Source organism: Trichoderma breve, chromosome 2 (assembly GCF_028502605.1).
Source record: "Trichoderma breve strain T069 chromosome 2, whole genome shotgun sequence".
NCBI lineage: Eukaryota > Fungi > Ascomycota > Sordariomycetes > Hypocreales > Hypocreaceae > Trichoderma > Trichoderma breve.
Genome location: NC_079233.1, coordinates 1657661 through 1685385, shown reverse-complemented (window position 1 = coordinate 1685385; position 27725 = coordinate 1657661). Strand labels below are relative to the sequence as shown.

The 27725-nt window shown below is 51.9% G+C and overlaps 7 protein-coding genes across 7 annotated transcripts; 3 read left to right on the top strand and 4 right to left on the bottom strand.

Moving 5' to 3' along the window:
• Nucleotides 1-538: 538 nt before the first annotated feature.
• Nucleotides 539-2734, bottom strand: T069G_02754 (e1-E2 ATPase domain-containing protein; the record flags this gene model as incomplete). Its single annotated transcript, XM_056169964.1, has 1 exon — nucleotides 539-2734. One exon carries the CDS (start codon nucleotides 2732-2734, stop codon nucleotides 539-541), a length of 2196 nt encoding a protein of 731 aa, XP_056030856.1.
• A 3083-nt stretch (nucleotides 2735-5817) lies between these two features.
• On the top strand, nucleotides 5818-8970 carry T069G_02753 (FAD binding domain-containing protein; the record flags this gene model as incomplete). The annotated part of the gene is made up of 1 exon (XM_056169963.1): nucleotides 5818-8970. The coding sequence occupies one exon, from the start codon at nucleotides 5818-5820 to the stop codon at nucleotides 8968-8970; it is 3153 nt and encodes a 1050-aa protein (XP_056030855.1).
• Nucleotides 8971-9361: 391 nt separating this feature from the next.
• On the bottom strand, nucleotides 9362-10517 carry T069G_02752 (arginase family domain-containing protein; the record flags this gene model as incomplete). Its single annotated transcript, XM_056169962.1, has 3 exons — nucleotides 9362-9671; nucleotides 9747-10330; nucleotides 10434-10517. 3 exons carry the CDS (start codon nucleotides 10515-10517, stop codon nucleotides 9362-9364), a joined length of 978 nt encoding a protein of 325 aa, XP_056030854.1.
• Nucleotides 10518-15550: 5033 nt separating this feature from the next.
• On the bottom strand, nucleotides 15551-16344 carry T069G_02751 (uncharacterized protein; the record flags this gene model as incomplete). Its single annotated transcript, XM_056169961.1, has 2 exons — nucleotides 15551-16203; nucleotides 16251-16344. 2 exons carry the CDS (start codon nucleotides 16342-16344, stop codon nucleotides 15551-15553), a joined length of 747 nt encoding a protein of 248 aa, XP_056030853.1.
• Nucleotides 16345-19229: 2885 nt separating this feature from the next.
• T069G_02750 (uncharacterized protein) lies at nucleotides 19230-19628 on the bottom strand (the record flags this gene model as incomplete). The annotated part of the gene is made up of 1 exon (XM_056169960.1): nucleotides 19230-19628. One exon carries the CDS (start codon nucleotides 19626-19628, stop codon nucleotides 19230-19232), a length of 399 nt encoding a protein of 132 aa, XP_056030852.1.
• Nucleotides 19629-19731: 103 nt separating this feature from the next.
• On the top strand, nucleotides 19732-21877 carry T069G_02749 (glycosyl transferase family 90 domain-containing protein; the record flags this gene model as incomplete). Its single annotated transcript, XM_056169959.1, has 3 exons — nucleotides 19732-20647; nucleotides 20763-21330; nucleotides 21373-21877. The coding sequence occupies 3 exons, from the start codon at nucleotides 19732-19734 to the stop codon at nucleotides 21875-21877; spliced, it is 1989 nt and encodes a 662-aa protein (XP_056030851.1).
• Nucleotides 21878-22768: 891 nt separating this feature from the next.
• Nucleotides 22769-27293, top strand: T069G_02748 (micro-tubular organizer mto1 c-term mto2-binding region domain-containing protein; the record flags this gene model as incomplete). The annotated part of the gene is made up of 3 exons (XM_056169958.1): nucleotides 22769-24890; nucleotides 24942-26086; nucleotides 26154-27293. 3 exons carry the CDS (start codon nucleotides 22769-22771, stop codon nucleotides 27291-27293), a joined length of 4407 nt encoding a protein of 1468 aa, XP_056030850.1.
• Between the last annotated feature and the right edge of the window lie 432 nt (nucleotides 27294-27725).

The window sequence follows — 27725 nt, the reverse complement described above, 5'->3', positions numbered from 1 at the left end:
GGAACATTTAGATAGATTTGAAAGAAAGTAGCGGTACTTGCAGCCAAAGTACCTGCAAACTTGGAGCAGAAAAAGATCCATGGATCGCTTTGAGCCCTGAGCCTCGATTTTTCGGGTCGTCTAAGCCGCACGCGGCGACGGTTTCGGGCCCGAGTTGAGCGTCCCGGCCGCCGAGGCAACAGAAATCGCTGGGCCTTGCAGATCCCCCCCGACTATGTTTATATTTGTTTATATCCATTTGTTAATATCAATAGGGAAGCTGAATAGATGAAGTCTGGTTGTTTGATGGCTGTGAGTGCATGCTGTAGGATTTAGACTTGAGCCAACATGAAACAATAGGCTGCCATTATAGGATTAAAACTACTTGGACTATACTAAACAGAACATATCCGTATGAATGCTCAACTGCCAACACATGCTCCATCTAAAAGAGAGATCCCAACCGCGATACCCATGCCCTGTGCCCTCCAAAAATAACCTTGACTGCCAAGACAAAGACGACAATAGCCCCGAATGCTTAAACCATAACACCAGAGAATCACACAACCTGCTTATTGCGGAATCCAAGCCAAGGAATCTTCGTCCGCAGGCTCAGACTGCTCAACACCACACTGATGCTCGAAAGAGCCATGGCCAGCGAGGCCCACACGGGGTCCAGCTTGACGTGCGAGCCACTCGACGTCTTGATGGCGTACAGACACCCGGCTGCAATAGGGATCGCACACACATTGTACACAGCCGCCCACCCAAAGTTGATCTTGATGCGGCGGAAGACGACACGGCTGAGGTCCAGGAGCGTCAGCACCGAGTGCAGGTTCGACGTGGCAAGCACAAAGTCGGCGCTCGAAATAGCCACGTCGCTGCCGGAGCCAATGGCGATGCCCACGTCCGCCGTCGTAAGCGCCGGCGAGTCGTTGATGCCGTCTCCCACCATGGCGACCATCGGACGCTGACCGTTGCTGCCCATCGAGCCTTGGAGATAACTGATCTTGGCCGCCTTTTCCGAGGGCAAAACCTCAGCCAGCACGTTGGACGTGGGGATGCCCACCCTCTGAGCCACGGCCTGTGCCGTGGTCACATTGTCTCCTGAGAGCATCCATACCTCCACTCCTCGCTTCTGTAGTGCTTCAAGGACTGGCAGCGTTTCTTCACGGATGGGGTCCGAGATGGAGAGCACGGCAGTGACTGCCCACTTGCCGCCATCATGAAGCCGTGTTGCGATGAGTGCAACAGATTTGGCTTCCTGCTTCCACGTCTCCAGCAAGCCCCTGACGTTGGAAGATATTCGGGCAGACAAGTCTTTCATCAGGCTCTCATTGCCCACAGCAATGTCGAAAGCCTGATTCTTGCAGCTGGCCTTGATGCCCTTGCCCGGCACCTCTTCAATCTGCTCGAGCTCAACCGGCTTGGCATCCGTCTTGCAGAATCCAACTATGGCCTTTGCAATGGGGTGGCTGCTGTTTTCTTCCGTAGCTTTCATGGCAGAGAGGAGAGTCCCTTCGCTGAGTCCATCGACGGCTCCATCAGGGAAGAGAGCAGAATCGGTGATTTGAGGTTCTCCTCCGACCGTAAGTGTTCCTGTCTTGTCAAAGACCACGCAGCCCACTTTGCTGGCTTTCTCAAATGCCTCACCGCCGCCCTTGACCAAGATTCCGTACTTGGCTGCGAGACCTCCGCCGACGAAAATCGCCGTTGGAGCAGCCAAACCCAGCCCACACGGGCAAGCCACAACAAACACGGCAATGGCAAACTGGAAGGCAAACGCGGTTGAACCACCTGATGAATCCAACTCGTCACTTGACACATTATGAGTAAACGAGAGCGCCATCCAGACGGCCCATGTGATGATGGCTATCAGAGTCACCACCGGGACAAAGTACGATGTCAATAGGTCGGCTACTTGCTCCATTGGTGCTCTCTTGGCTTGCCCTTCTCTGACGACCTCGACAATTTGATCAAGCATAGACTTGCCAGAAGTTCCCGTGACCTTGACCACTACCGCAGCTCCCTTATTGACGGTTCCCGCAAACACCTCGTCTCCTTCGCCCTTTTTGATGGGCCTTGATTCGCCTGTCAGACTCGATTCATCAAAAGTCGTCTCGCCAGACAGAATCACGCCATCAACTGGCGGTGATGAGCCGTGAGGCACTCGAATAACGTCTCCGTGCTCCAGCTGGTCCATGTCTATCGTCGTAGTAATCTGGCCTTGTAGCTTATCTTGCTCTACAAGCAGAGCAGTAGTGGGCCTCAGCTTTGCCAGCGCTTCCACGGCATTTCCCGCCTTGGACTTGCTGTACGCCTCAATCAGCCGACCGGCAAGAAGGAAGAGGGTCAAGAAGACGACAGAGTCGAAATAGAACCGATCCTCGGGGATATCAGCATCACCATCGGCTCCCGCCGCAATCATCTGGCCGATGGAAGACCAATACGCAATGCTTGTTCCGAGAGACATGAGCATGTTCATGCTGCCAAATTTGTAGAATCGCTGCAAGAACGGCGTACGGCTGCTACTACGCCAAAGAGTCCTCAGCTCCTTTATGGCTCTGACGTGAAAGACGTCGGCTGCAAAAAAGTACACCGGCGTGGCGAGGAGACAGAGTATAATCTCATTGCGGCTGAGACCAGATACCCACGGCTTCATCAGGAAATGCTTGGTGGAGTTGGTGTCTGGCACAAGACTCATGTACACTATACCCAGAACGAAAGTGGGAATGGCCAGAACAAGGGTCAACATCTCTCTGTAGAACAGCTGTCGGGTATGCTTTGCTCTGATAGCCCTCGACCGCTCTTCAAGCGTCGGCGGGTGATATATCTTTGCCCGAAGAGATGGATCTGTGGCCTCGATGCTTCTCAAGATGTGGCGGACGGTGAACTTAGGAGAGTTTGGAATGTAGCGGATCTTTAGAATGGGGTGCTCCGCGGACGGATGTGCTAGGATCTGTACACCATGGGTGCCGAAGCTCTTCAAAGTCTGGCTGATTCTCTGAGGGCAACGCGGGCAAAATATGCCGTCGATTCTGATTTCCACCTGTCTTTCGTCTGACAGGGGCTTCTTCTCATTGAGGTCAACCACCTGATCAATTGCAGCATCGTAGCCAATGTCCTCAATTGCTTCGACAAGCTCCTTTTCTTTATCCACTCCGACGAAATCGATCGTAGCGCTGTTTCCAACCAAGTTGACGGCAACCTTTGACACCCAGGGAAGCTTCTGTAGCTCGTCTGTTACAGTGGTAACACAGGCTGCGCAAGTCATTCCGCCAACAGACACTGTTGCTCGCCATAAGGGGGGCGGACTCTCATCTCCAGTGACAACACCATCAAGCGGGACTGTATCGATGGTCGGATCCTTGCGTAGGCTCGAAGATGAAAAGGACGACTTGAGCTTCTGGTCGGCATCTTCTTCATCGTGCGGTCTGTGTGCTTTACACGCCTCACAGTTCTCCAGATGCGCAGCCTTAGTGGCCTCTACTGCCGGTGCCGGTTGCTTCTGCGCCCATAGACTGGACCAGCTGTCAAAGAAGCCGCTGCTTTCAGGCATGTCATCGCTTTGGGGATTGTTGTTTAGCTCTTCGGCACCGGAGGCAGTCGTATCGACTCCACAAATCTCGAAGCCGACATTTTCAAGCGTCTTGCCGATAGCACGGACAAAGTCGGGCGAATGGTCATCGTGCTCAACTGTCACGATGGATGTCACCAGATTTGGTGATACCCAAACAATCTTGTCACCAAATGTCTCTTGCAGAAGCGACTTGATGAGGGTCACACATGATGGACAGTGGAGGTTCCCCAGCAGAAAGGCTGTTGTAGCTGTATTAGACAAAGGCATCATGTATGACTGCCGTGTCGTTGCACCAATCGGCGATTAAGTATGGCACCCTAAAAGGATGCGTTGGCGGGGGTTTTTACGGCAGTAGTGATGAAAGCGTCCAGCGGAATAATATATGATAAAGGTTCTAGGTGGTGTTGTACAAAGTAGTCGTGAAGCACTTCAACCAGATAATTTTTTTGGTTCGTAAAAAGCTGAAATTAACCGAGTATAATAGGGATGAAACCAGTTGCAGCGATGAAGAAGAAAAGGATGCTCTTCTTGGTTGCTGCTGTCGATGTCGTTTATTTATAAGGAAACCTTGAAACTCTCCTGGCTGGCTTTTGACGCTAAAATCCGCACAAATATCGCAGTCTGCAGGGATCCCAGTTGGGAGGCTGCCGTCATCAACCAACAACGCCCTTTGTATCTCGCAAAAGCCACGCAGTCCCCGTAAGAATAATAATGAAATGGTGAGCTCTCGTTTGTCAGTCTTGTTGTCGACGTGGTCACTGTACTACAGCTTTTTATTGTGCTAGAAGCTGCTGGAAAGACAGGACGCGTTGCAAGGGACAGCTGTTGGCTTTCTACACGCTGCACGTGACCGAGCTGAGAGGAACTTGGAGTCGGTTTGAATAAGTCAGTTTGGATGCTCTGCAGTGGTCAGCACGACGCATCTGTGGCGTAATCAAGGCACATTTCCCTCAAGCCATCAACAGTGTATGGCTTGGCCTCTAGCTGATGCATTGTGGCATCGCGACATTTGTGCTGAATTGCTGACAAACAACGAAGCGACAGTCCGACGTCATCCTGAGTCTGGTCACGTGGTGGTTCATCCAAGGCGCTTGCCACTCAATGAGTTCGCCTCTTTTATCTTATGTACATCGTGCCTAAGGAACCAATAAGAGGCAAAATTGGAATACACAAGCTGGGTAATACACGTGTAGCTCACTGATCTAGGTACCTTGTGTGCATGTTATCAGATCCTACAAGGTCAAGGCGAGTGAGGCAGCATATGGTGGGATGACTAGCAGGCAGTGCGCCATCTGATTGTACTAATGCTGTATGTACTCGTATGTAAGGCACGTTTGTTTTGATTCGGAATAAAGCCATCAACAATTGTTTATAGGTAAGCAGCCTCAATAAATGTCGAGACTGGACTTTGGTATCCCTTTCATTGCAGCATAACCGAGTCGTCGCATCATCTCATTCTCAGTTCCTTATACGAAGTATTAAACTCAATATACAGCACTGTGTTCCCCCTTCACAGCCTTAGTAGCATTCTGGATTTTCTTGTGGGATTGCCGCTATTGGCCCAACTGTCTGAATTAGGATAGTCTTTCTTTTTCTTTCTCGGATGGCTGCATATGTATGTACCTTTTCAACGTACATTTCTCAACTCATCTTATCCAACCCAATAATGTACAATCATCAGATAAAATAACATTATCGACCCTCATCTCCTCATATTAATAAATTCTCGGAACATACAGCTTCCTCTTCCCACCAGTAATACTCATCAAAGTCACATCTCTTGAAGCGCTGTCGGAAGTCGGTCCTCCCCCCCAAAGCCTGGCCGACAGTCCGGGCCAATCACGCCGCTGCAGACAAAATAAAGTGGGTTCTCCCGTCCCTTCGGGGAGGGTTCGGCGAGTGGCATCATCGGCGCTAAGCCCAAGACGGCCTAAGAGAATTGCGTGATTCGGTCCCGGTATCAACAATTTGGATCTCGAAGCCAGTCAAGGCGGTAGAATTCGCTGCTTTGCACGCAGAAGGAGAAAAAAAGTCATTCATTTGGTGCAGAATGGACCCTGACAAATCCGTGGCTGGCTCTCCCGTCCGGGGCGATCCACGATTGCCATGGGCTTATTTTACTTGTTCCTCGAGTCTCTCCTCTCTGTTCTCCTCCTCTTCTTCGGTTTCCCCAGCTCTTCTCCTTTTTTTAAGTCTGTTGTCATCACTCAGACTTGGAGATTCACTGGACCTTTGGAACACTTGAAATTCCTCTGAACATGGCGTCCAAGGTTGAAGAATCCTCCACCTTGCCCTTTGGCAAGCAGGTGCCTCTGTCGGCCATCTCTGGCCCGACGTATGTCACTGCGCAGCTCCTTGTCCAGCAGATTGCCTACAAGCTCTCTGACAAGATCTTCTCCTACTCCCCTCCCACCTTTGACCTTGACGTTGCTGCCAAGCAGTGGGCTGTCGAGGAGAGCAAGAATATCCACGGATACGCCCCTGATGTCCTGCCTCTTCAGACCAGAACCGGTGCCGGTGCTCTGGCCCTAGGTTACATCTTCTCGCCGGATTTCGACGTTAGCAAGCGCCATATCCCTCAGACGCTGCTGGCCCCGTCAGGTTCTCTTCAGAATCTCCGTGGAGCCTTGGACCAGCTCTCGCTTCTTTACAACCTCTCAAGCCCCTTTGTGGCTCATGTTGCCGCAGCCGACTACAGCGACGCCAACGGCCTCGTCTCTGACTATGATGTTGCTCTGAGACTGGCCGAAGACCTTGGCCTGGGCTTGGTTGCCAGCTCCTCCGCGTATGAGTCTCAGCACATGTCACTCTTCTCAACGCTGCTGGCCACCGTCGTCCCTACCCTCCACATCTACGACGGCATTCGTCTTCCCAGAGAGACTCTGAGAATTGTCGATGCTTTGAGCGAGGCTGGCGTCGCCAACTTGTACAACAAGCTTGTTGAGGAGGCTGGCAAGTTGAACCAGCACCTCGACACCGCAGGCAAGGTTTTGGAACTCCTGAGACTCTTCAACGATGAGCTCGGCACTGTTTACCAGCCATTTGAGTACTCCGGACACGAGACCCCAGATGTCGTCCTCGTTGCTCTGGGAAGTGTCGAAGCGCAAGTCGCCAAAGAGACTCTCAACAAAATTGCCGCCGACGGAGCCAAGGTCGGTGTCATCAATGTTCGTGTCTACCGACCTTTCATCGAGGAGGCTTTCCTCAAGGCCATCCCCGCCTCTGCTCGCACCATTGCCGTGCTGGGCCAGGTGAACAATGAAATCGCCGTGGCGGACGAGGCCACCCAATCGGCCCTGTACGGTGATGTCCTCACAGCCGTCACTTTCGCCGGCAAGTTTGATCAGCAGCCTGAGGTTCTGGACATCAAGTACACTCCTGCTCATTTCCTGACCCCTCAGGGCCTGGTCGGCACTCTGCACAAGATCTTTGGAAACGACGGCGAGGTCAAGCCCGTGCCCTCTCTCTTCGTCAAGTCTCAGCAGTTTACCTTCTGGGATGTTGACAACTCTGTTTCTGTGAAGTCGCCCGCTGCCATCGGCACGCTCCTTGCCCAGGAGTCGACCACAAACGTCCACCTGTTTGAGACCTATGACAACTTCACCCAGGGAGGCATTGTCCGAACTGATCTTCGCGCTTCCAAGTCTGCTTTGGAGGCACCTTACCCCGTCACTGAGGCCGACGTTGTGGTTGTTGGTGACGAAAAGGTCCTGAAGGATGTCGATGTGTTGGCCAACATCGTCCGTGGCGGCAAGCTCCTCATTAAGCTGCCCAATTTCAATGCTGCCGACGTTGAAAAGCGACTTTCAGCCTCCCTGCGCAAGGGAATCCAAGAAAAGGAAGTCAGTGTCATCGTTTTGGACCCTGCTGTCTCCCCTGCTTTCGAGAAGGATGCCTCCATCGCCAAGCTACTCCTCGAGCTCTCCTTCCTGCAAACTGCTCTGCCAGGAATCTCTTCCGAGGGACTTGCAGAGGTTGTCGGAGCCCAGGCTATCCTGCAAGAGACCAGCAACGCTCTTGTCCAGGTTCTTTCAGAACTCGAGGTCCCGGCTACCTGGTCAGAGGTTGAGCCTGATTTCGTCCACCCCGTTTTGCCCACCGGTCTGCAGCCAACTGGCTTTGTTCCCTTCCAAAAGGAGGAGGCCGAAGAGGCTCTACAACTCCACGACTGGCAGATCGCCGCCAAGGGTATCGTCTTCAAGGAGGCCTATGGCACTCAGACGACCCTGCGCCCCGACCTCTCTGTCAAGACCTCCACCGTCCGTGTCAAGGAGAACCGCCGTCTGACGCCCTCCGACTACGACCGCAACATCTTCCACATTGAGTTCGACCTTGGCGACTCTGGCCTTACCTACAAGATCGGCGAGGCCCTGGGTATCCACGCCGAGAACGACGAGGCACAGGTCAACGCCTTCATCGAGTTCTACGGCCTCAACCCCGCAGAGCTCGTCCAGGTGCCTTCTCGCGAGGACGCCACCGCCCTCGAGGTCCGCACCGTGTTCCAGGCTCTCATGCAAAACGTCGACATCCTCGGCAAGCCCCCCAAGCGCTTCTACGAGGCCCTGTCCGAGTTCGCCACCGACGACCTTGAGAAGAAGAAGCTTGCTGCCCTGGGCGGAAACGACGGCGCCGCCGAGTTCAAGCGCCGCTCCGAGGTCGACACGGTGACTTACGTCGACATTCTCGAGGAGTTTAGCTCTGCCCGCCCCAGCTTCCACGACCTCGTCAAGATTGTCAGCCCGCTCAAGCGCCGCGAGTACTCCATCGCCTCCGCGCAGGCCGTCACCCCCACCAGCGTCGCGCTCATGATTGTCGTCGTCGACTGGGTCGACACAAAGGGCCGCACCCGCACCGGCCAGGCCACGCAGTACCTCAGCCGCCTCCAGCCCGGCGCCACCGTCACCGTCTCCGTGAAGCCCTCCGTCATGAAGCTGCCCACCAAGGACACCGCGCCACTCATCATGGCCGGTCTCGGAACCGGTCTCGCGCCCTTCCGCGCCTTCGTGCAGTACCGCGCCATGCAAAAGGCCCAGGGCAAGGAGATTGGCTCCATCCTGCTGTACCTCGGCTCCCGTCACCAGCGTGAGGAGTACCTCTACGGTGAGGAGTGGGAGGCCTATCTCGCCGCCGGTGTCGTCACCCTCGTCGGAAGCGCCTTCTCGCGAGACCAGCCCAAGAAGATTTACATCCAGGACAGGATGCGCGAGACCTTGGACAGCATCGTGCAGGCATACATCAAGGAGGGCGGTAGCTTCTACCTCTGCGGCCCTACGTGGCCTGTTCCTGATGTGACGGCGGTGCTGAAGGAGGCCATTGCGTCAGAGGCCAAGGCTTCAGGCAAGAAGGTTGACCCGAGCAAGGAGATTGAGAGGCTCAAGGAGGACGGACGATATGTGCTTGAGGTTTACTAAGCGGCTGGCACGATTTGAATCTTGACGTTGCGAATAGAAGAGCGATGCACAAAAGCAAACTTGTAGATAGACAAATGACATTTATTCCAACACATCTTCTGTTTTCAATTTCATTCACGCATTTGTGTGTATGTGAATAAAGTGTGCAAAGTGATGCATTTCCAAATGCACCTAATAGAACTGTATACCTGTATTCCACTCTAACCTTTGGCATACCTCCTTCTATCGGTGTCTAAAAAAAGGACAACCATTCAACGCAACGAACCGCTTTGCCTTGCAGACAGATATACAAAATCATCATGCCGTTTCCTTTCCCAATCCCATATATCCATTTCATCATAAAAACCTATCAAACGAAAACAAAACCCTTTTCCTTCACCAAAAAAACCCTCTACAGCAAGGTCTCGCCGAGTGCGCAGCGCACCAGAGAGCAACCGGCTCTGACAGTCTCTTGTGCTCCGGCTTCGGTGGCTGCAAGGCTTGGGTTCACCTCTACCAAGTCAATGGCGACCAGGTTGCCGGTCTGGTGAACCACCTCGCAGATGTAATCACCCTCACGCAGAGTAAGGCCACCTCGCACAGGAGTACCAGTGCTGGGCGCCCACATGGGGTCGAGAGCATCCACGTCGAAAGACAGGTGGATGGGAGTGTCGTCGCCAATGTGGGCAAGGGCCATCTCCATGACACGGCCAATTCCGTGGCTAAAGAGAGAAAATCCAGTGTTAGCTCTCTTTTCTTACAAGGCGATTAGAGGCGGCGCAAAGCCAAGCACTTACCGGTCAATATCGAACATGCTGAATGCCTTGACACCATGCTCTCTCAGGATGCGCTTCTCGCCAGCATCGACGTCACGCAGACCAATGTACACAAGCTTGCGGACGCTCAGGCGCATGTCATCCTGGATCCAGCCAAAGTACTCCTCCTTCTCCTCCTTGGCAATGCCGGTAAGGAAGGCAACAGGCATGCCGTGGATGTTGCCGCTGTCGCTCGTCTCGGGGGTGTTGATATCGGCGTGCGCATCAACCCAGATGACGGCGATTTCGCGGTTCAGGCGCTCACGCGTGGCCTTGGCAGTTCCAGCAATGGTGCCAATGGCAATGCTGTGGTCACCGCCAAGCGTCAGCGTGAGGCGGCCCTTGGAAGAGTGCTCGTATGTCTCAGATGCAATCTTTTTTGTGACAGCCGAGACAAGGAGAGGGTTCTTCATGCCACGGTAGTCGGGGTCGGACGCGGGAGTCAGGTCATTGTAGAACTTGACTGTCTCATCACCGTGCAGCTTGTAACCAAGCTCATCTCGAATCTGGGTCAAGAGTCCAGACTCGATGAGTGCAGTAGGGCCTGCATCCACACCGGCTTTGGGCTGTTGCAATACGCGTCAGCAATCGTGTCCGGAGTCCATGGGAGAGTCAAATTGATGGCATAGAGGGGCATAGATGCTGCGAATAGAGCATAGATAAACATACCTGACCGCCCGAGAAGCCTACGGTGACAATACCAAGGTCCTCGGGGTGAGAAAGGAAGCGGCTCTTGACGGTGCTGGTGTTCATTTTGGGCGATTGGACTTCAGCTGAAGTATGTGTAGGTCCGTAAGAAGTCGGAATTTGCGCGTAAGCCTTAGGGGGGAAATATATGCTATCGGCGGATAGTCCTGGTGCAAAATGCTTCTGAGGAGAGATGCAGAAAAGAAGCTTCGACGAGGCGGGCAGCGACTGCAGTAGATATAGCACTTCGGGTCACACGGACGCCCCCAATCAAAGGCCCGTTTCTCGTCTCGAATGGGGGCTGCGCCTGCGCCTGCTTTGCTGCTGTCTGAGCGCCATTTGCAAGACCGTGGGCTAGGGCCGTACAATTGGGTAGGTCAAACGAAGGCGCTCGAATCCATGTGTGCGTGTGTCTCTGACTGGCGGATCGGGCTAGTAACTTAGAGGTAAAGGGGTGTTGAGCAGACGAACGAACTAGTAACTTAGAGGAAAACAGAGACTCTATATAATCAAGTCGCTTTGCTCACCCGTGGAAAATTATTGCTAATAAAAGGCTTGAGTCGGCAATCCGCCGCGTCCGGGGACTCCACCGCGGGGCACGTCCAGCAGCGGCCGGGGCTTGCACATGATGCCGAAGAGAGACGCAGAGCCGATGGTATCACGGGGGTTTCGCGTTGGCTATCTCTTGTCAGATTGTTGATGGTTGTGGCGATGCCGTGGTTGCAGTTGGTTGGCCGATGAGTAGAGGTTTGATGCAAGGAGTTTTTTTCTTATCTCTGAGGGAGTACAGGGCAGTTTGTACCTTCACCGCTCGGCACAGTTTACAAGATGCGCCGGAAAAGGAGAGACATGATAGATGAGGTACGCAGACTGTACAGTATGTATTACTGAGCTCACAGAACAGAGCAGGACGAATTCTACTATTTGTCATGGAAATCTCCCTTGGTATACCTAGCCAAGTGCTAGCATAGAGGCATTCGTATATTCCCAACCTTCAATTCCCCCATCGGGCTGGTGCATCCCGTCCTCTGTCGCATCCATAACATTATCGCTCAGTTTAATGCCCTGAATGACGTTGGAACAGCCCCTCCAAGAGCCGTATCTAGCCTTGCACCTTTCCCTATCGCTTCCTCCACCTGATAAGAAAGGTCAAGTGACCCCTCAGCAGCCAACCAACCGCCCGAATTAGTGTTATGTAATAGCTGTCTCGGCCAGTAAGACATGAGTCAAGGAAACTGAATATTATATTTTCGATAAAATAAATTCGATAAATTCGATAAATTCCCAGGCCGTAAATTCATTTAATCGACCACAATGATAACCCCCGAGGGCAAGTGGGAGTCGGAGATACGACCACTAGTGCATGGTAGGCAACTGGGCCATAACTCCGAGCCACGGACTAAGACAAAAGGACGCAACTCCCACATCAATCCGTCCAAGGAGTCTAAATTATCTTATTTGCGATTCTATCCTAGAAGAGCAGCATCTATTCCCAACCCAGATGACCTGAACGTTCGATACCGACGCACAGGCAGGGGCACCGGCCACGGGCAACGGCCGCTAAAGCAGGAGTTCCAACGGATCCGATCCGATCGATCTCAAACAGTCGTCGGCACTCCGGACGGCGCTTTCTGAATTAATACCGCGACGGCTCCAGATTCCGGGGCAAGGATCGCATTGAGCGCAGGATGGCACCTTGCGATGAGATACACGAAGGTTTCTTTGCGCAGCCTCGATATAAGACGCGGCAGTGCCGTCATTGAGAGGAATCACACCACATGCATTAATATTGGTGATTGGCTTAGGTCAGCACACAAAACGTGTAATGCAGTGTAGAGATGCAGAGGCAACCTAAAAACACGTAGACATTATCAATCTTGTAATAAAGTAGTGAATATTCAAGTAGTCCCCTAGCATTACAAAGAAAGGGTTGAAATCGCTGCACAAAACTGCCCAATTGATGGGGCGAAATTGTAGTTGGAATGCCCCCTTGCCGTAACAGGCGCCGATTTACTTGAGCGTACAATCAAGCAGAGATGAAGAACTTGAATACAAGTCGTGCAATTACGTGCACACTTTGGCTGATATTCTATTACGGAGTACAGATAGTTGGAATATGTACCAATATCAACTAGTTGACATGGCGCAAGAGAACATTTAATTTCCTTCACCCATCCAAGAGCAAGTTAAGGATGGTATCCAAACTTCAAGAAGAGACACCAGTATTGTCCACCGGCCAAACGCAATTCCCCAGCTGTATAATACGCCAATAGGCACTGGCATTTAAACCCTCCGATCCCCAAAAGTCAACACTTTTACAAAAGTATTAAAAAGGCAAAAAAAATAACCATCTTATCTCGCCCATGTGCTTGTTATAGGAAAAGCCCAATGCGGGGGTCGAACCCGCAACCTTGAGATTGCATCAGAACGTGTGCTGCTAAGAGTCTCACGCTCTACCGATTGAGCTAACCGGGCGCTTATTAAGCACATGGGCTAAGCTCATTGGTGGCTTGTTGGAAACCTGGTGATATTATTGCTAACTATGAAGCCTTCGTTATAACAAATCACCAAATGTTGTGCGTGATAGAAGAACGAGCACAGGATATTTATCGGCCCCCAGAGACACGCCATCTGTTACTATTTATGATTACTGCAGAATGATAATTGACTCTCTATTACTACGGCAAATACGAAGAAAGTCATAACCGACTGATAATTATCTAGATTGGATACTGCGCGAGCTGAAAAGAGCTGAAGAGTTACCATGCCATTGTGTGGCCAACTCCATCTCATAAATCCCCCCGTCATCTATTTCATCTTGCAGGTCAACTGGCGTAATCAGATGTGACATTTCATTTCATTTAATATCTCACTTTCTCCGTTAGTATAGCTTCTAGAAGCCATGCCCAAACCAACTTTATGTTCTGCTTGTGGTGAATAACGAAGGACTACGGCAACCAGCATATAAATGAAACACGTCGGCGAGACATTTTTTCCACTTGTACTACTAACAGGTAGCGAGAGCTAGCAACATCCTATACGACGGGGTAATTACTCTTTTTTAAGTGTTTCCCAGCTCTGTGTGTCAGGGTCACAGGAAAGAAAGTTGTGTATATATTTTTCTCAAAGACTCAGCTTATCACCTATAATACCTGTGTCGTGGTGAGAACTTTTCTTGTAACTGAAATGCCTCCTATTATAAAGACTGGGATTTAATTTAATGATAAGGATGGAAACAGTGGGCCATTAATCCGACATTGTCGTACCTACTTCCGGAGGAGATGGCCGAGTTGATAGAATGGACTCAGCCCATGGTGCATACATTTGGCCGAGAATCGGGAGAAGTGCTGTTCGCGTATTCTCGACGAATTGAAAACCTTCATCAAAAATTGAGACCCCACGCTCAAATAATCCTGCTGTCTCGCTTTATACTTCACTTGCCAGACGGCGACGGGGATCTCCGATTGTAAGAAAGAATGACGGATTAACTTTACGCAGCGGGAAAATGGGAGACATCGTTCGCGGTGCCAGCTCTCACGATGGAGGATGTATTGGCAACGCTGTTTACATATCGATCCTCAGCCTCAGGACCGGTGTATTCGTAATTGGATCCAGTCGGCTGTAACAGATCGGATGCGAAATACGAAAAGCGGCGCCCTCGGCGCAAATCAGTGTTCGATTGGTCGCTAAGACTCCCGATAAAAGTATTCGCAAAGCCCTTCATAAAGATCGCATGTACAGATAGACAAAAATTATCTTCGTGGCCTAGTGAGTCAGTAAAACATCGGGAATAAAAGTATATAATTCTTCTACAACGAAAATTCACATAATTGAAGTATAATGAAACGCCTACCGGCATAATCTACGCCTATACAAGTCATGTTGAGATGGTCATCAACCGACGTAGTTATCAGGCAGTGCCCAAACGCTTAGGAGAGGCAAAGTCTGTTGTTGTTGCTGTCCTCGCGCCACGCTTCGCTGCCAACAGCAAGGTTGGTAGGCGAAATGGTCATCATAGCTGTCGAATAACGTGGGGCTGATGCTGGAAGTCGATTCTAGTGAGGTTATCTAGAAAGGGCTTCGTTAAAGGGTTTGTACCAGCCAAATTTTTTGCGTCAGGCATAGCGATGGGAGCATGGGCAAACTCTGTAAGAGCAAGCGTACATGTATACAGAACACTGCTGCCAGAATCAACGAAGCCAGGGAGAAGAGCGTGAAATGCACCAATAGCATCCCAGAAAGCATCATCACCAGCCTCGGTATCGTTGAAGGTAAAGGAAGAACCATCAACAATACCGGGCATAGATAGCCCAGTAAAGATCAGGGTTCTTTGTGGGTAAGGGTAGCAATTCGATGTGTACCATTAGCAGTGACTGAGGCTGCTATCCGAACATAGACATCTGCGTCTTCCTACTGTTTGCTCATACAGCGATCGTCGGCAACTCGAGATTGTGAATTGATCTATACAAGCTGAGTCTATATCTTTCAGAGAAAACAAGCAAGTTCCGTATGTCTATTCATTCATCGTTTCCAGCAGCTTTTATCAGCACTTCAGATGAGACAGAGTTCACTCAGCAACATGCAAGCACTGGCTGGGCAGGAGAAACAAAGTTGTATGGAGGAACAGACTGGGTATGAGAGTTTCTACTAGCACACAAAATAATAGGCTGAAGAAGGCGCTTTTTTATATAGAGGAAAGAAGAGGCAAGCAAGCAGTAAGGAATTTGGTCAGAGGAGCAAAAAAAGAACCAGCCGACTTGATATCTCGACCAAGTGCTTGTATAGGAAAAGCCCAATGCGGGGGTCGAACCCGCAACCTTGAGATTGCATCAGAACGTGTGCTCTTAAGAGTCTCACGCTCTACCGATTGAGCTAACCGGGCTGGCTTTAGCACGGTTGAGCTCGAAGGCGGCTGGCTGGTTGTTGGAATCGGGGAGAGGCAAATAGGTATAAGAATTTTCATGCGGCTCCAAGTGGGAAAAAAAGCGGCTCACCGAAGGGCTCCAATTCGGTGAACAATTCTCATTGTATGCCACTAGCGTTAGCTAGTGATGTAACCTGTCCATAATAGGTTACTGCTGAAATGCTTGTTGATCCTCTTACGTATACGGGACGCCTTTTGTTGAAGTGTCGCTTAGTGAAGCCTCGAGCTGCTCATACTCTGCTTCGAGCTCTTGCTTCTCATTGCACCTCTGCGAGGCCTCGACATCAACTAGCATAGCTTTCCCTTCTCGGATAAGAAAATTATACTTGTTAATGTCGCCGTGCTTAATACCTACAGAGTGAAGCCGAGAGAGACTTTCTTGGCAGGCCGCCAGATCTCTGGTGTCAGCGAACCTTGCGCCGTCAATGTACTCCGTGACGAAACCAAAGACACTCCCGGCCTCGGTCAAATGAGCGATGAACTTGGGGCCAATTCCATGACAATTGAGCCATTCATACGCTTTTGTTTCGGCCTTGAAGTAGGATATTTGCCAAGGGAACTCGGCAAACTTGACAATCAGGGTTTGATCAAAGAGCGGATGCGTAACCACGTGAATGTTCTGCCGTAGTTGATGGACCTGCTTGAACTCTAGATGATCGATCCGCCTGTGGTGCCAGGTGTTTGAAATTTCGGGCAAGTCGCTTTGCGTATAGTGGGAGAAGACTGGGTGCCCACTCAGAGGGTCCTTGGAGACATGGCCCTCGTTCCATTCACCAGGAGGGAAGGGCGGCAGTAGTGGAATTAATACGGGCCAAAGGTCCGATTGTCCTTTGGTAATACACCAGGCTCGACGGTAACATATTTTGCGTCCTTACCGTCGACCAGGAAGCGGTACTCGCCCTCTTCCTCGTCATCCCAATCGACAAGTACTGCTAACAGCTGAACATTACTATTGCGGGCGGGCGTCATTATAGGGTTTCAACGAGGGATGAGCAGTAGAATTGACAGGCGCTTAGGTTAGACGAGAAACGGGTATCCTTATACATGTAGGTATTGTCATGGCGGAAGAAGATGAAGTGATGGGAGATAGAAGTGGCCAATGGCCCTTTGCACAGATGAAACCATGAGCCAACTGTCAACTGGCTGAAGGTACCTTGATAACCTTTGGCACGTATCACGAGATGGTCACAGCTGTTCATCTGTGTAGACGAGTTCGTTAGCTATGGCGATGCGGAATGTCCATAAAAGGTTAGCGTGATACTGTTATCGATACTGAGCGCGAGTTCAATAGCAGCCGGGCTTTGTAGCTCTGATTTCATATTCGATATGAGGCTCAAGTCCAGGATGCTCAAATATTGAAAGCCCTACCGAAAGCTTAGGGCGGGTCTGATCTTCCCTGGAAATGGAGCTTCTAATGATCAAATCATTACATCATGACTTTATGACTTGGACTCCATTGTCGATTAGACGTGAGGCAAATAAAATAATACCTCAAGCTGTAGGGTAGCGGTAACCCGAGAACACAGCCTGCCCATGAGTGTTGAATGCTTGTTAGTTCTCTTCCAGAGGTGTTTACGTGTATACGAGTAGCTCGGGAAAATTACTGAAAAACAACCAAAGTCAATTGCTGCTGGTGCGGAGTAGTGCGGAGTAGCGCCGCACGTATGAATCTCGGAATTCCATGTGCCGTTGCTTTTTGATGATTACGAGTATTTATCCTCCACTGGCAATTAAGTTGACTATGAACTTAGCTTATATCTGTTGTGATGTTATTTTTAGATAGATGAATGTACGTCCCTGATCTAGACATTTACCAATAAGCTGTTTGGGCGTGATGAAGCAACACAATGGTGATGCTGAACCATCACTTACAAGCCAAGCTATCAAGTCGTACGTTCCTGGAGTGTCACACAGAGCATCTGTTTGGCTTTCCAGAGTAGCAGCCCGTCATCCTCGTGCAACATGGCCACACCCACCCAACCAACGATCCTGACCTCATAGCAAGACCCATCGCCAATCGGGAAAACGCACGAGACGGCGTCGACAAGGCGAAATTACAGGGGGGGCCTCTATCGTAGACCGCTGGGACTAAGCACATGTAATTGAAATCCGTCAATCAATAGCTCCAGCCAGTCCCTCTTTAGGCACCCGGGATCCCAATCAAGCGCCGCAACCGTGGCTGGTCGACCCTCTAAAATGCTACATAACCCACTCGGCAGTACAACACGCTACCAGCAGCCGGGCAGTCAGGGCTTGTGTAACGAAAGTAGCGTCGGATCTGTCTTGCAGAGAGCTTATTCTTTTCTTATCTTGAGAAGACGTGCTGCGCCACCTCACAGACCTGGGGAAAACCACATGGCCAAAGTGTGGGCATCTCCGTGGTTGGCGGAAAATGGTCGCTAAATGGACGTCTCTTCACGTTGGTCGACTTCTGCATGCCGGTTGCTGGTTGAGGAAAAAAACCACGACTGGGCTTACTGCAAGTAGTCTCCATGGCGAGAAGAAAAAAAAGCATGGGGCGAAAGGGTGGGGAATGAAATAGTACGAGTGCGAATCACCGTTGGTGATGGTATCTCACACGGATACAAGGAGCTCCTTGCAAGGAAAAAAACATGGCTTTGAGCTTAGCGGATAGCGGCAATCGGGAGAGAGCAACGCGAGGTAACATGAAGCCAGAAAACTTTCCGTCTGCCCTATGTATGTCCTAGGCGGGGAGGGACAAGTGCTGTACGAGTCTCGTATTGAAGACTCGGACTCGTAATGGCACGGACGGAATTGAGTGTGTGGTTCCGATGCTGCTTATTGGAGGCGTTTTTTGTCTTTTTCGCCTGCTTGGTTGTGGTTCCAGTCTTGCAGTCCTGGCCCCTGTCATTGGAGGTTGCGTGCTCGCCGCACAACCCGCTAAAATTTCTCGAGGATTTTCTTTCGCAATGGTGCTGTACTTGTATGGTGCAAGTGCAAGCATGTCGCGACACCGGCTGGGGCCATGCAGAGTGGAGCTGAGAATAATTGAGCTGGGGCTACGGAGCAGTTTGAAGAGGAGGGATCGTCAGCTCATTAGCGAGTACAGTATTTGCAGCAGGATTGTCTGTCAAGGTGGACGGATGGGATGGATGCGTGGTTTTGGTTCATGTCAAGTTCAGAAGCCCTCGCCATTTCCTTGTTCTTCTCCATGGCTTCTGCACTAGTCCGTAGGCCAAAAAAGAAGATGTCATTGATCCGATTTGGCAGGGAAGCAGTCTGGTGTGATGAGAAACAGAGACATGCATGCTGCTGGACGGGTGCGACGGTTTGAAGCAAGGGAGAGTTCCGGTATTAGTTTGTCCTGCAGGCACGTGAGTTGCCATCATATTTTCTCGTGCTGTGCTAGGTTGCTTTTGTACTATTATCTACCCAGCACCATTAGCAGTACCTGCAGTATGATTGAATATTTGCGGCTGACATCCATGGATCAAATTCAATGCTTACAGTTGATATTACGGAGGTGCAGTGCATCCATGGCCCATCAATCGATGCGATCGAAAGCGTCCATCAAATCAATCGCCCGTGTTTCATTAGCAGCGGCGCTCGGTTAGGCTATTTGCGGGCAGCCTTATCGCGCCTGGACGTTCAAGGTTGACCTAATCAACTAAACCAATGCTGAAGACGCTGGTGCCACCCCAAAGCTCCAGCGCAACCACTAGCGAGCGTAATCATGTCAGGGGTTACAGAGACGTTATGGGTCGTCTTGGCACCGGCTTTAGCTCGCTGCGAAATGGCACAGAGCGGGTTTGGCGAATCAATGGGCGATGTGGCCAATCTTGCCGCAAGCGTCTGCCCAGGTAATTTGCCCGCCTCCGGGCATCTCTGCGAAATTAGACTTCTGCCTCTTCAATCTCTTCGCTGTCTTGGGCTGATCCTGCAGGTCGGATGATGATGCGGCGCCTGTAGCGACTCCAGAGCGCCCGAACCGAACTCGTCCAGCCCGCCAACGCCTTGCCTTGCTTGTGCCCTTGGCTCGAAACTTCAACCTTCTCTTCTCTTCTCCTCTCTCCCTGTTGACCGGAGACAGAGTCCAGTCCAGTCCAGTGTTTCGGGACCAGTCGCTCGTTATCAATCTCTCGAAGCAGCCTCCTGGTCTTGTGCGCTTCTTGGCACGCCCGGATGCGTTGAGACGTCCATTTTTCTCTTGGATATTCTGCCCCTCCGTCATCCAGCTTTAGGCGGAACGCCAGCCGCAGCAGCGCAAGCACGCGCGGCCAACCTTCAAGCATCTTCTAGCGATCCTCGACACCGCGTTTCTACCTTGAGGATCCTTCATAACGTTACAAAAAGTACTAGTAGAGCATCACAACCTCTTCCAGCCAGACGCCCATCATGAAGATGCTGTCGCCCGGCTTTCCGATGCGGCGGTCATCCGGCCTTGTGCGGTACGGCGTCTTGGCGGCCATTCTGCTGCTGGCCTTGTACACCTTCAGCCACAGCTCATCAGACATCTCCCGCCTACCGCCTTTACCAGCAGGCCAGGCCGCGCCAGGAAGACCATTGCAACCCCCCAGTTCAAATCCCGCCGGCAACGAGGCTCCTGTCATCCCGGGAGGCGCAAATGCACCCGTCGCGACAGCGCCAGCGTCCCAGGGAACCACCAAGCCAGACTCTGATAACCAGGAGCCTATCCACAACTCTCTTCCTCCGCTTGGTCCTCCGCCCACCGCCGGCGGCCACCCCATTGACAAGCTCGTATACGAAGCCCAGATGAACTTTGCCGAGCTGACCTCGAAGGAATCCAAAACGGTGGAAGAGGCTGCCCAGGCCTATCGCAAGCGCCGTGGCCGCCACCCTCCCCCCGGCTTCGACAAGTGGTTCGAGTTTGCTCGCTCCAAGAATGCAGTCATTGTTGAGGATTTCTTCGACCGCATCTACCAGGACCTCCAACCCTTCTGGGGTCTTGACCCGGCTGTTATTCGCAAAGAGGCGTGGGACTTTGAAATGACAATCAACATCCGCGACGGCAACGCCACTGCGCGAAGCGACTTCTTTTGGACCAAGATTTGGCTCAAAATGATCAAGACAATCGACCACTTGCTGCCAGATATGGACATTGCACTCAACGCCATGGACGAGCCCAGGCTGGTTGTTCCGTGGGAGGAAATGGCCGGTTACATGAAGAATGCATCCAAGACGATCAAGATGCCCAAATCCAAGAACGTCATCAGCGAGTTCCAAAAACTGCCTCGCCCAGGTACCGGCGACGTCGAGGTCAAAACGCGCTCCAAGAACTGGGAAAAAACAAGTAGGTTGCTCTCTCGAGATTATGTGACTGATACATGATTTCCTTGCCTTCCCTTGCCTTCCCTTCTCTCTGCCTTTATTTAATGATTTGATATTAACATCTCTTCTCAATACAGAGCCTTACTGGGCCATTGCTCGACGCGGCTGCCCCCCTGACAGCCTGGCTCGGGTGGAAGATCTGAGGAAAACCGCAGATAAAACACCCGCCATTAACTCGTCATATGCCGAACCCCACATGTACAAGGGCTTCGTCTCCAACTTTTCAATGTCCACCGAAATTTGCCATCAGCCAGACCTGCAAGCCTTGGAGGGCATTTTCATCGAGCCGATTTCTACTTCTGCATCCAAGGTATTGTTTCCCATGTTTGGTGGCTCCAAACTGGGAGTCAACAACGAGATTTTACTACCTGCACCCATGTATTGGAACGAGGAGGAGCGCTTCACCGGTGGTGACAACCACGGCGTTTCCTGGGAGGAGAAGGAGAACAAGGCCATTTGGCGCGGGGTCGCGACCGGAGGTCAGAATACCGTGCACAATTGGCGAGGGTTCCAACGCCACAGATTTGTCGCCATGAACAATGGCACCACAGTTTCGCGAGTGGAACATGGAGAAAAGGCCGATAACTTTGCACTACCGGGCGAGGAATACAACCTACAAGCTCAAAAAGATGGCAAGCTGGGCGAGTGGATCGACCAATGGGCTAACATCAGCTTCACGGATCTCAGCTGCACTCCCCCGCAAAACGGAAAGTGCAACTACACGAGCCATTATTTCAAGCCAACCAAGGGAATGAAGATGGCGGAACAGTTCGATTCCAAGTACATCCCGGACATTGATGGAAATTCCTTCTCTGGCCGTTACCTTGGCTTCTTGCGATCCACCTCCCTCCCTATCAAGGCCACCGTCTGGCATGAGTGGCACGATAGCCGCCTGGTTGCGTGGAAGCACTTTGTTCCCATGGATAGCCGCTTCATCGATTACTACGGCATCATGGAGTACTTCCTCGGATACGAGGGACGCAATGGCCACGACCACGTGGCGGAGAAGATTGCCACCGAGGGCAAGGAGTGGGCCGATATGGTGCTGCGCAAAGAAGACATGCAGATCTATGTATTACGGCTGCTGTACGAATATGCTCGATTACTTGACGATAAGAGAGAGAGTCTGGGATGGGTTGACGATGTCCTGGCAAACCCGTCACTGGAGAAGACATGGAAGTGGTGGTGGTAATGACTCTTTTTCTTCTTTCTTCTTTCTTCTCCGCCCTCCCCCTCTTCTCCCCCCCACCTTTTGATTTTCTTTCATTTACTTTTTTCTCGCAATAATCGAGTGTGACGATGCATGAGTTGGAACAGTTTGGGACTTGGATAGGCCTGCGGCGTTTGGCGTGGAAGTCGTTTTACGCTTCTCCATATCGGCAAGTAAATTACGGTGAAGGTCTGTTTGTAACGAAAACTGGCGGACGACAGGCGATTTGAAAATTGATACCTGGTTAAGAGAGTGGCAGGACTTGGGGGAATTATGTTGCACTACCAATCCAGCATGGCTTTTTTAACTGGCATGATGTTATTTTTGTTTTCTTACTTCTCATTGTTCTCTTCTTCTTCACGCCATTTTGATAATACCATTTTTTTTTCCGCCTGAAAATAATGAATCACTGTGATGACGGAGCCAAGTAGGGCAGTGCAATCGGCGACACGCATTCTGCTATCATGAGGAAATGTCAACCTGAATCCAAAACTGACAGAAACCAGCATTCAAATACCATCAATTTGCCTTTTAGATTTGATGGATGACTTACCGCCTGTTTAAAGCCATCCATTGCGGGGCCCCCCCTGACAGCCCCCTAATTCGCTCTAAAATTCCACTGGTTCCCGCGGCCTTAGCGCGTGCAAGCACTGGAGCTGCAGGCCATCTTTGCCCTTGGGACACTTTCTGCTTGATCAGGCGTTGGATCAATGCGTTGAGCTCGCATCAAGCTGGCAACCTTGGCTGTTCTCCCTACTCAGCTCGCCGCCTGCTCACCACCTGTTGTTTGCTAGTTCTGCTGCTAGCACCTCCGCCTCCCTCGCGACTCTCACACGCCCTGGCTGAGACAGAAACAAAGCCGCAAGATGCACCATGGCTGGCGTGGATGAGAACACCGCCCAGGAGCCTGAATCGCTCCCCTCCACCTCCCGGCGCGTCCCAACCGACAATGGCCAGACAGCAAACCCGACGACGATGAGCGCGCGCTCGCGATCCGACCAGCAGGAGAATGCGCCGGCGCCTCCCAAACATGCTTCGATCCCCCCTAATCCGACCAGCAGGCTCTCCCCAGCGTCGGCGCAAGCTTCCTCTCGGCCCAAAGCTGGCGGGGGTTCGCCCGCGGGCCAAGGAGACCTCAGCTATTTCGAGACGACCGCTTTGGAGCCGACGCTGAACCCGGACGACACCATCTCGGAGGACCAAGTCAGAGAACATCTTAAGGATATGGAGTCGAGCTTCCTCCCGTCGTTGTCGCCAATCCCTACCGGCTCTGCGAGTGCTGGGGCGACCGCCGATGACAGCTTCGTCTTCGACTCGCCCGCCAAACGATCTGCGCAGCCTTCTAGGAGCTCTGCCCGGCCCGAGTCGTCGCAGTCCAGACCGCAGCTGAGATACGATTCGAGCTACAAATCGAGACCGGAGTACACAAACGAGTTTGAGTTCAATCCGGAATCTGAAGATGATTTGACTAGAGCGAGCAACACCACATCCAGTCTGGAGAGGTTTGACTCCTCGCCTGCAGCAGCAGCTGCCGCTCGTAACATCTCCCGCAGCACGAGCAAACAAAACACTCCCAAGGTCCCACAACAAGAGAACGACAGAAACGGACAGGACGATTCCCTTGTGTTTAGCACCGATGGCCCTACTGGGCTTGCCCTGCGCAACAAGCGCCCCAAGTATGTGCGCAGTGGCCGCTTCAGCAGCCAGCGATCCTCGACCTCGTCCTTTGTGACCAATCCCGAATCGCAGGAAGACAGTGATGCCACTGTGGGCACTGTAGGGCTAGGACTCGACTATGCGCTGCATTCCGGCGGAGCGGTTCCAAATACGGGCATGTCGCGATCTCCCTCTAATTTATTGCGAACTATAAGCATGGGCAGTATGACCTCTGGCCTCGGTACTGATGAGTTTGGCGACAATACGCGCCAGCTGGAACCGCTGGCCGAGGTGGACACTCCCACCCGAGGAAGAGAGAGCAATTACAAGATGGTGACACCAAAGGCCAAAGATAGCATCAGCACAGCTCCTACGGATACCGTCATAGCCCAACACGTTAAGAACGTCCACGTCCCGGATTCGGTTGCGAAAGAGTTCAAATTCCAAAATGGCCTACAAACTCCACGATTGTCTGGCTCTACTGCCACCGCAATTAACAGCTCCAAGGCTACGGGTAAAGGCACTGGCAAGACCTGGACGCTAAAGGAGCAGAGCAGTACCATTGAGAGACTCTCTAAAGAAAATTTTGACCTGAAACTCAAAGTCATGTTCTTGAGCAAAAGGCTCGACACCTTGTCGGAAGAAGGTCTTAAGGAGATGATATCCGAGAACGTTGAGCTGAGAACGAATCTCGCAATAACGACGCGAGACAACAAGATTCTGCGGAAACGAGTCAAGGAACTAGAAAAGAAGGAGAAGGAAGATGAAGAGAGACCGAGCACTGCTCGCAGCGGTGCCTCCTCGACGGACCAAACCGCCAAGATGTACAACGAGGAGGCTCAAGAGCGGGAAGAGGAGCTCATGTTCTTGCGAGAGCGCGTCGAAACCTACGCCACTGAGATTGAAAGGCTTCGGAGTGAGACTCAGGATAGAGAGTCGGAGAAGAAGAAACTGTCGGATATTGTCAAGACGCTCGGCGAGCGGTCTGGAAGCGACGCTTTCGGCCGCCAGGAGGAAGCAGACGTCTGGAAGGACTTGTTGGAGCAGGAGACTGCGCGCAGAGAGCAGTCGGATGAGGACAACAGGAAACTACGGGATGAAGTGTTCCGCCTCAAGAAGGAGATGTCTGGCGCTGGTTCGGGCATGCTGCATCATACGACCAACATTTACAACATCACCAAGAAACCACGAGACCGAGGTGCTTCTCCGGGCAGGCCCATGTCCAGCGTGTCTGGCGATGCGGACGGATCTCACGCCAACTTCAGTGCGGCCAGTACCTTGGTCGACGAATTGCGGCGGGAGAGCGAGCAGCTGCGCCACGAGAATGCTGAACTTCGTCGTGAGGTTGGCGCCCAGACCTCTATGCTGACTTCCAGAAACCGCGAAAAAGAACGCCTGTATCAGGAAATTGAGGACCTCAAGATGGCTCAGCGACGTGGTGGTCCTGCTCCCTCCACTATTGACAGTCTCCTGGAGCGATCTGCGTCTCGTGCAGGCGCCCTTGAGAGACCGAGCTCGAGAAATAGTGTTCGGACTAGGCAGCTGACAGCGGAGGATGAGGCAGAGCGCGAGGAAATGGAAAACAAAATGGCCGAGCTGCGCGACAAAGTTAGCGAGGTGAAACTGCAGAACCAGGACCTGCAGCGGGAGTTGGAGAGCTGCATGGCCGACTTTGAGCTTGCCATTAACCAGAAGCGCGAGGCGGATGAGGCCCTCATGAGCATGCAGGAAGAGCTCGACAACGCGACCAACGACTTGATTGCGCTGCAGTCAGAGCGCGACGAAGCATTGAGAGAGCATGGCGAGATGGAGGCCAACTTTGAGGACCTTCGCAGTGAGGCTCAGGCGGAGATTGATGCGCTAGAGGCGGAAGTTCAGCGGCTGCAGGCTGATTTGAGTGACAGATCCGAAAACTTTGAGAGCTTGCAGAAGGAGATGCGACAGATGAGCGAAGCCCTCCTTGGCCTTGAAGACGAGCAGGAGCACAAGCTTCAGCACATTCAGCAGCTTGAAGAGGAGCAGGCTAACCAGACACACCGCATCCAACACTTGGAGCAGGAGCAAGAATCTTCCAACAAGGAGCTGGAGGAATTGGAGCAGAAGCTACTGGAATCCAACGAAAAGAACCAACGCCTTTCCGTCCAACAGGAGTCATCCCAGGGCGAGATTTCGTTCCTTCGGGAAGAGCAGGAGGCGGACAAGATTCGCATTGGTGATCTAGAGGCGGCCCTTTCTAACTTGGAGAGAAGCTTGGAAGATGAAAAAGAGCGAGTCAAGGAGCTGGATAACCGGATGCAAGAGGAGCGCGCCCAATGGGAGGATGTTACCACCAAGAAGGATGCCGATGTCCAGCAGATATTTGCCAACCTTCAACGAGAGAATGCCAGCGCCAAGGACGAGGTCAAGCGGCTGCGTAAAAGCTTGTCATCTCGTGAGGTTGAGGCAACCGAGTGGAAGGAGAGGCTGCTGGAGCTGGAGAATAACTTGAGGGAAGCTTTGGGTGACCTGAACGGCACCCGCTCTTCGCTGCTAAAGGTACGAAGATGCCGCCTTTTCTCCCTTTTCTGTTTGTTTTTATACTAACGTGAAGCTACTTCTACAGTCTATTGCACGGATGCAGCGTGAGCTTGAGAACACTGTTCGTGAACTTGACACGTCTAAGGCGGCATTGGTCGAGAAGGACCGTATCATTAAGCAGCGCGATTCACTATTGGAGTCGCATGCCCTGGAAACTCGCAAAATCACCGAGCTACTTGAAAAGGAGCGGGTTGCCCACCGCAATACCAAGTCCCAATTCGAGTCGTTCCAGAAGACGCACCAGCATCTCACTCGAACGGCCAGCACGCAAGATGTCCGTATTAGCGAACTGGAAGCTACTAGAGGCCAAGATCGCCGGAAGCTTGCCGTGTTGGAGCAGACTGCCCGCGAGCAGCTGCTGGAGAGGAACGAGCTGCTACTTCTTCTGTGGCACAAGCTAAGTACGCTCTGCGGCCGAGAGTGGGCCAACAACAACACACTCGTGGACCGGCAAGTTGTGCCGACGCTTGAAGTCATTGCGAGTCGCCTGCCGGGATTTACCAAGAATCTCTTGTCCGCTGTTAAGACCATTGAGGGCATGTTCGCGGCGCTGCAGACAAAGATCAAGTCAGTTGAGAAGGACCTCTATCGCGAGTACCAAGCTCTCGAGAACAACCTGGATGTGCGAATCAAGAAGCTTGATCGGCTAGAGACCATGGTTCGCAACTCCGTTGCCACTGGGTCGCTGGGCTCTCATGAGGCGTCCAGCCGGATGCTACGTCTCGAAGAGGCATATCGTCAGCTCAAAGTGGAGAATGCCACACTGAGGACTGCTAATGATGTTCGTGCTCGTGCGGCTCATCAAATTCCTGGAGCAGGCTCCGAGGCCAGTGCCGGTTCGCCGTCGGCTTCCCGAGGAACTGGCGATCGTCCTTCCAAGAGCAGGGCGTCATCTGCCGTGCGTGCTCCGTCCGCCTCTGGAATTCCAGTATCGTCGTCAAGGGCTGGGCTCGGCCTCATGGATGCGTCAAATTCCGACGGGTCGGCTAGCAACAACGACAATCGCTGGCTACTCAGGCTCCGGGATATGGAGTACAAGCTGAAGATGGAGCGAGAAGGGCGCAACCAGGACAGGCAGGCGGCAAGGCAGCGACTCGGCGGCTTGGAGACTGAAAACAGAGATTTGAGAGAAAAGGTGAGGCGCGCAAACCAAGATACCGAGTAAAAAAGCATTTTGGGCTGCGAAGAAAAGAAGAAGCAGAAGAAGAAGAAGGAGGGGATGAAAGCGAAAATGGAATTTCGAATAACGATGGCGTCGAACTGGCGCCGTGAGCATTTTATTTAAAACTATTTTTTTTATTACACGACCACCCATATCTTATTTTAACGAGAGCGTATCTTTTGTTTGTACATTACAAATACCTGTTATGCCTGGAGAGTAGAGAGGACCGGTGTACGGACATGATGTTGTTTTTGTTAGGGATACATGGGGATCGAGAAAGCTGGCGGCTTGATGTTTTGGCTGAGCGATGCTTTTTTTGTTTTTAAGATCTCGACTTCTTTGTACGCCCTTTTGCTTCGTCATACAGCCTTTTCTTTTCTTTTTGGGTATCCTCGGAAGTTTCCACAGTAGTGATGACGGCTGAGAAGGAAAGGA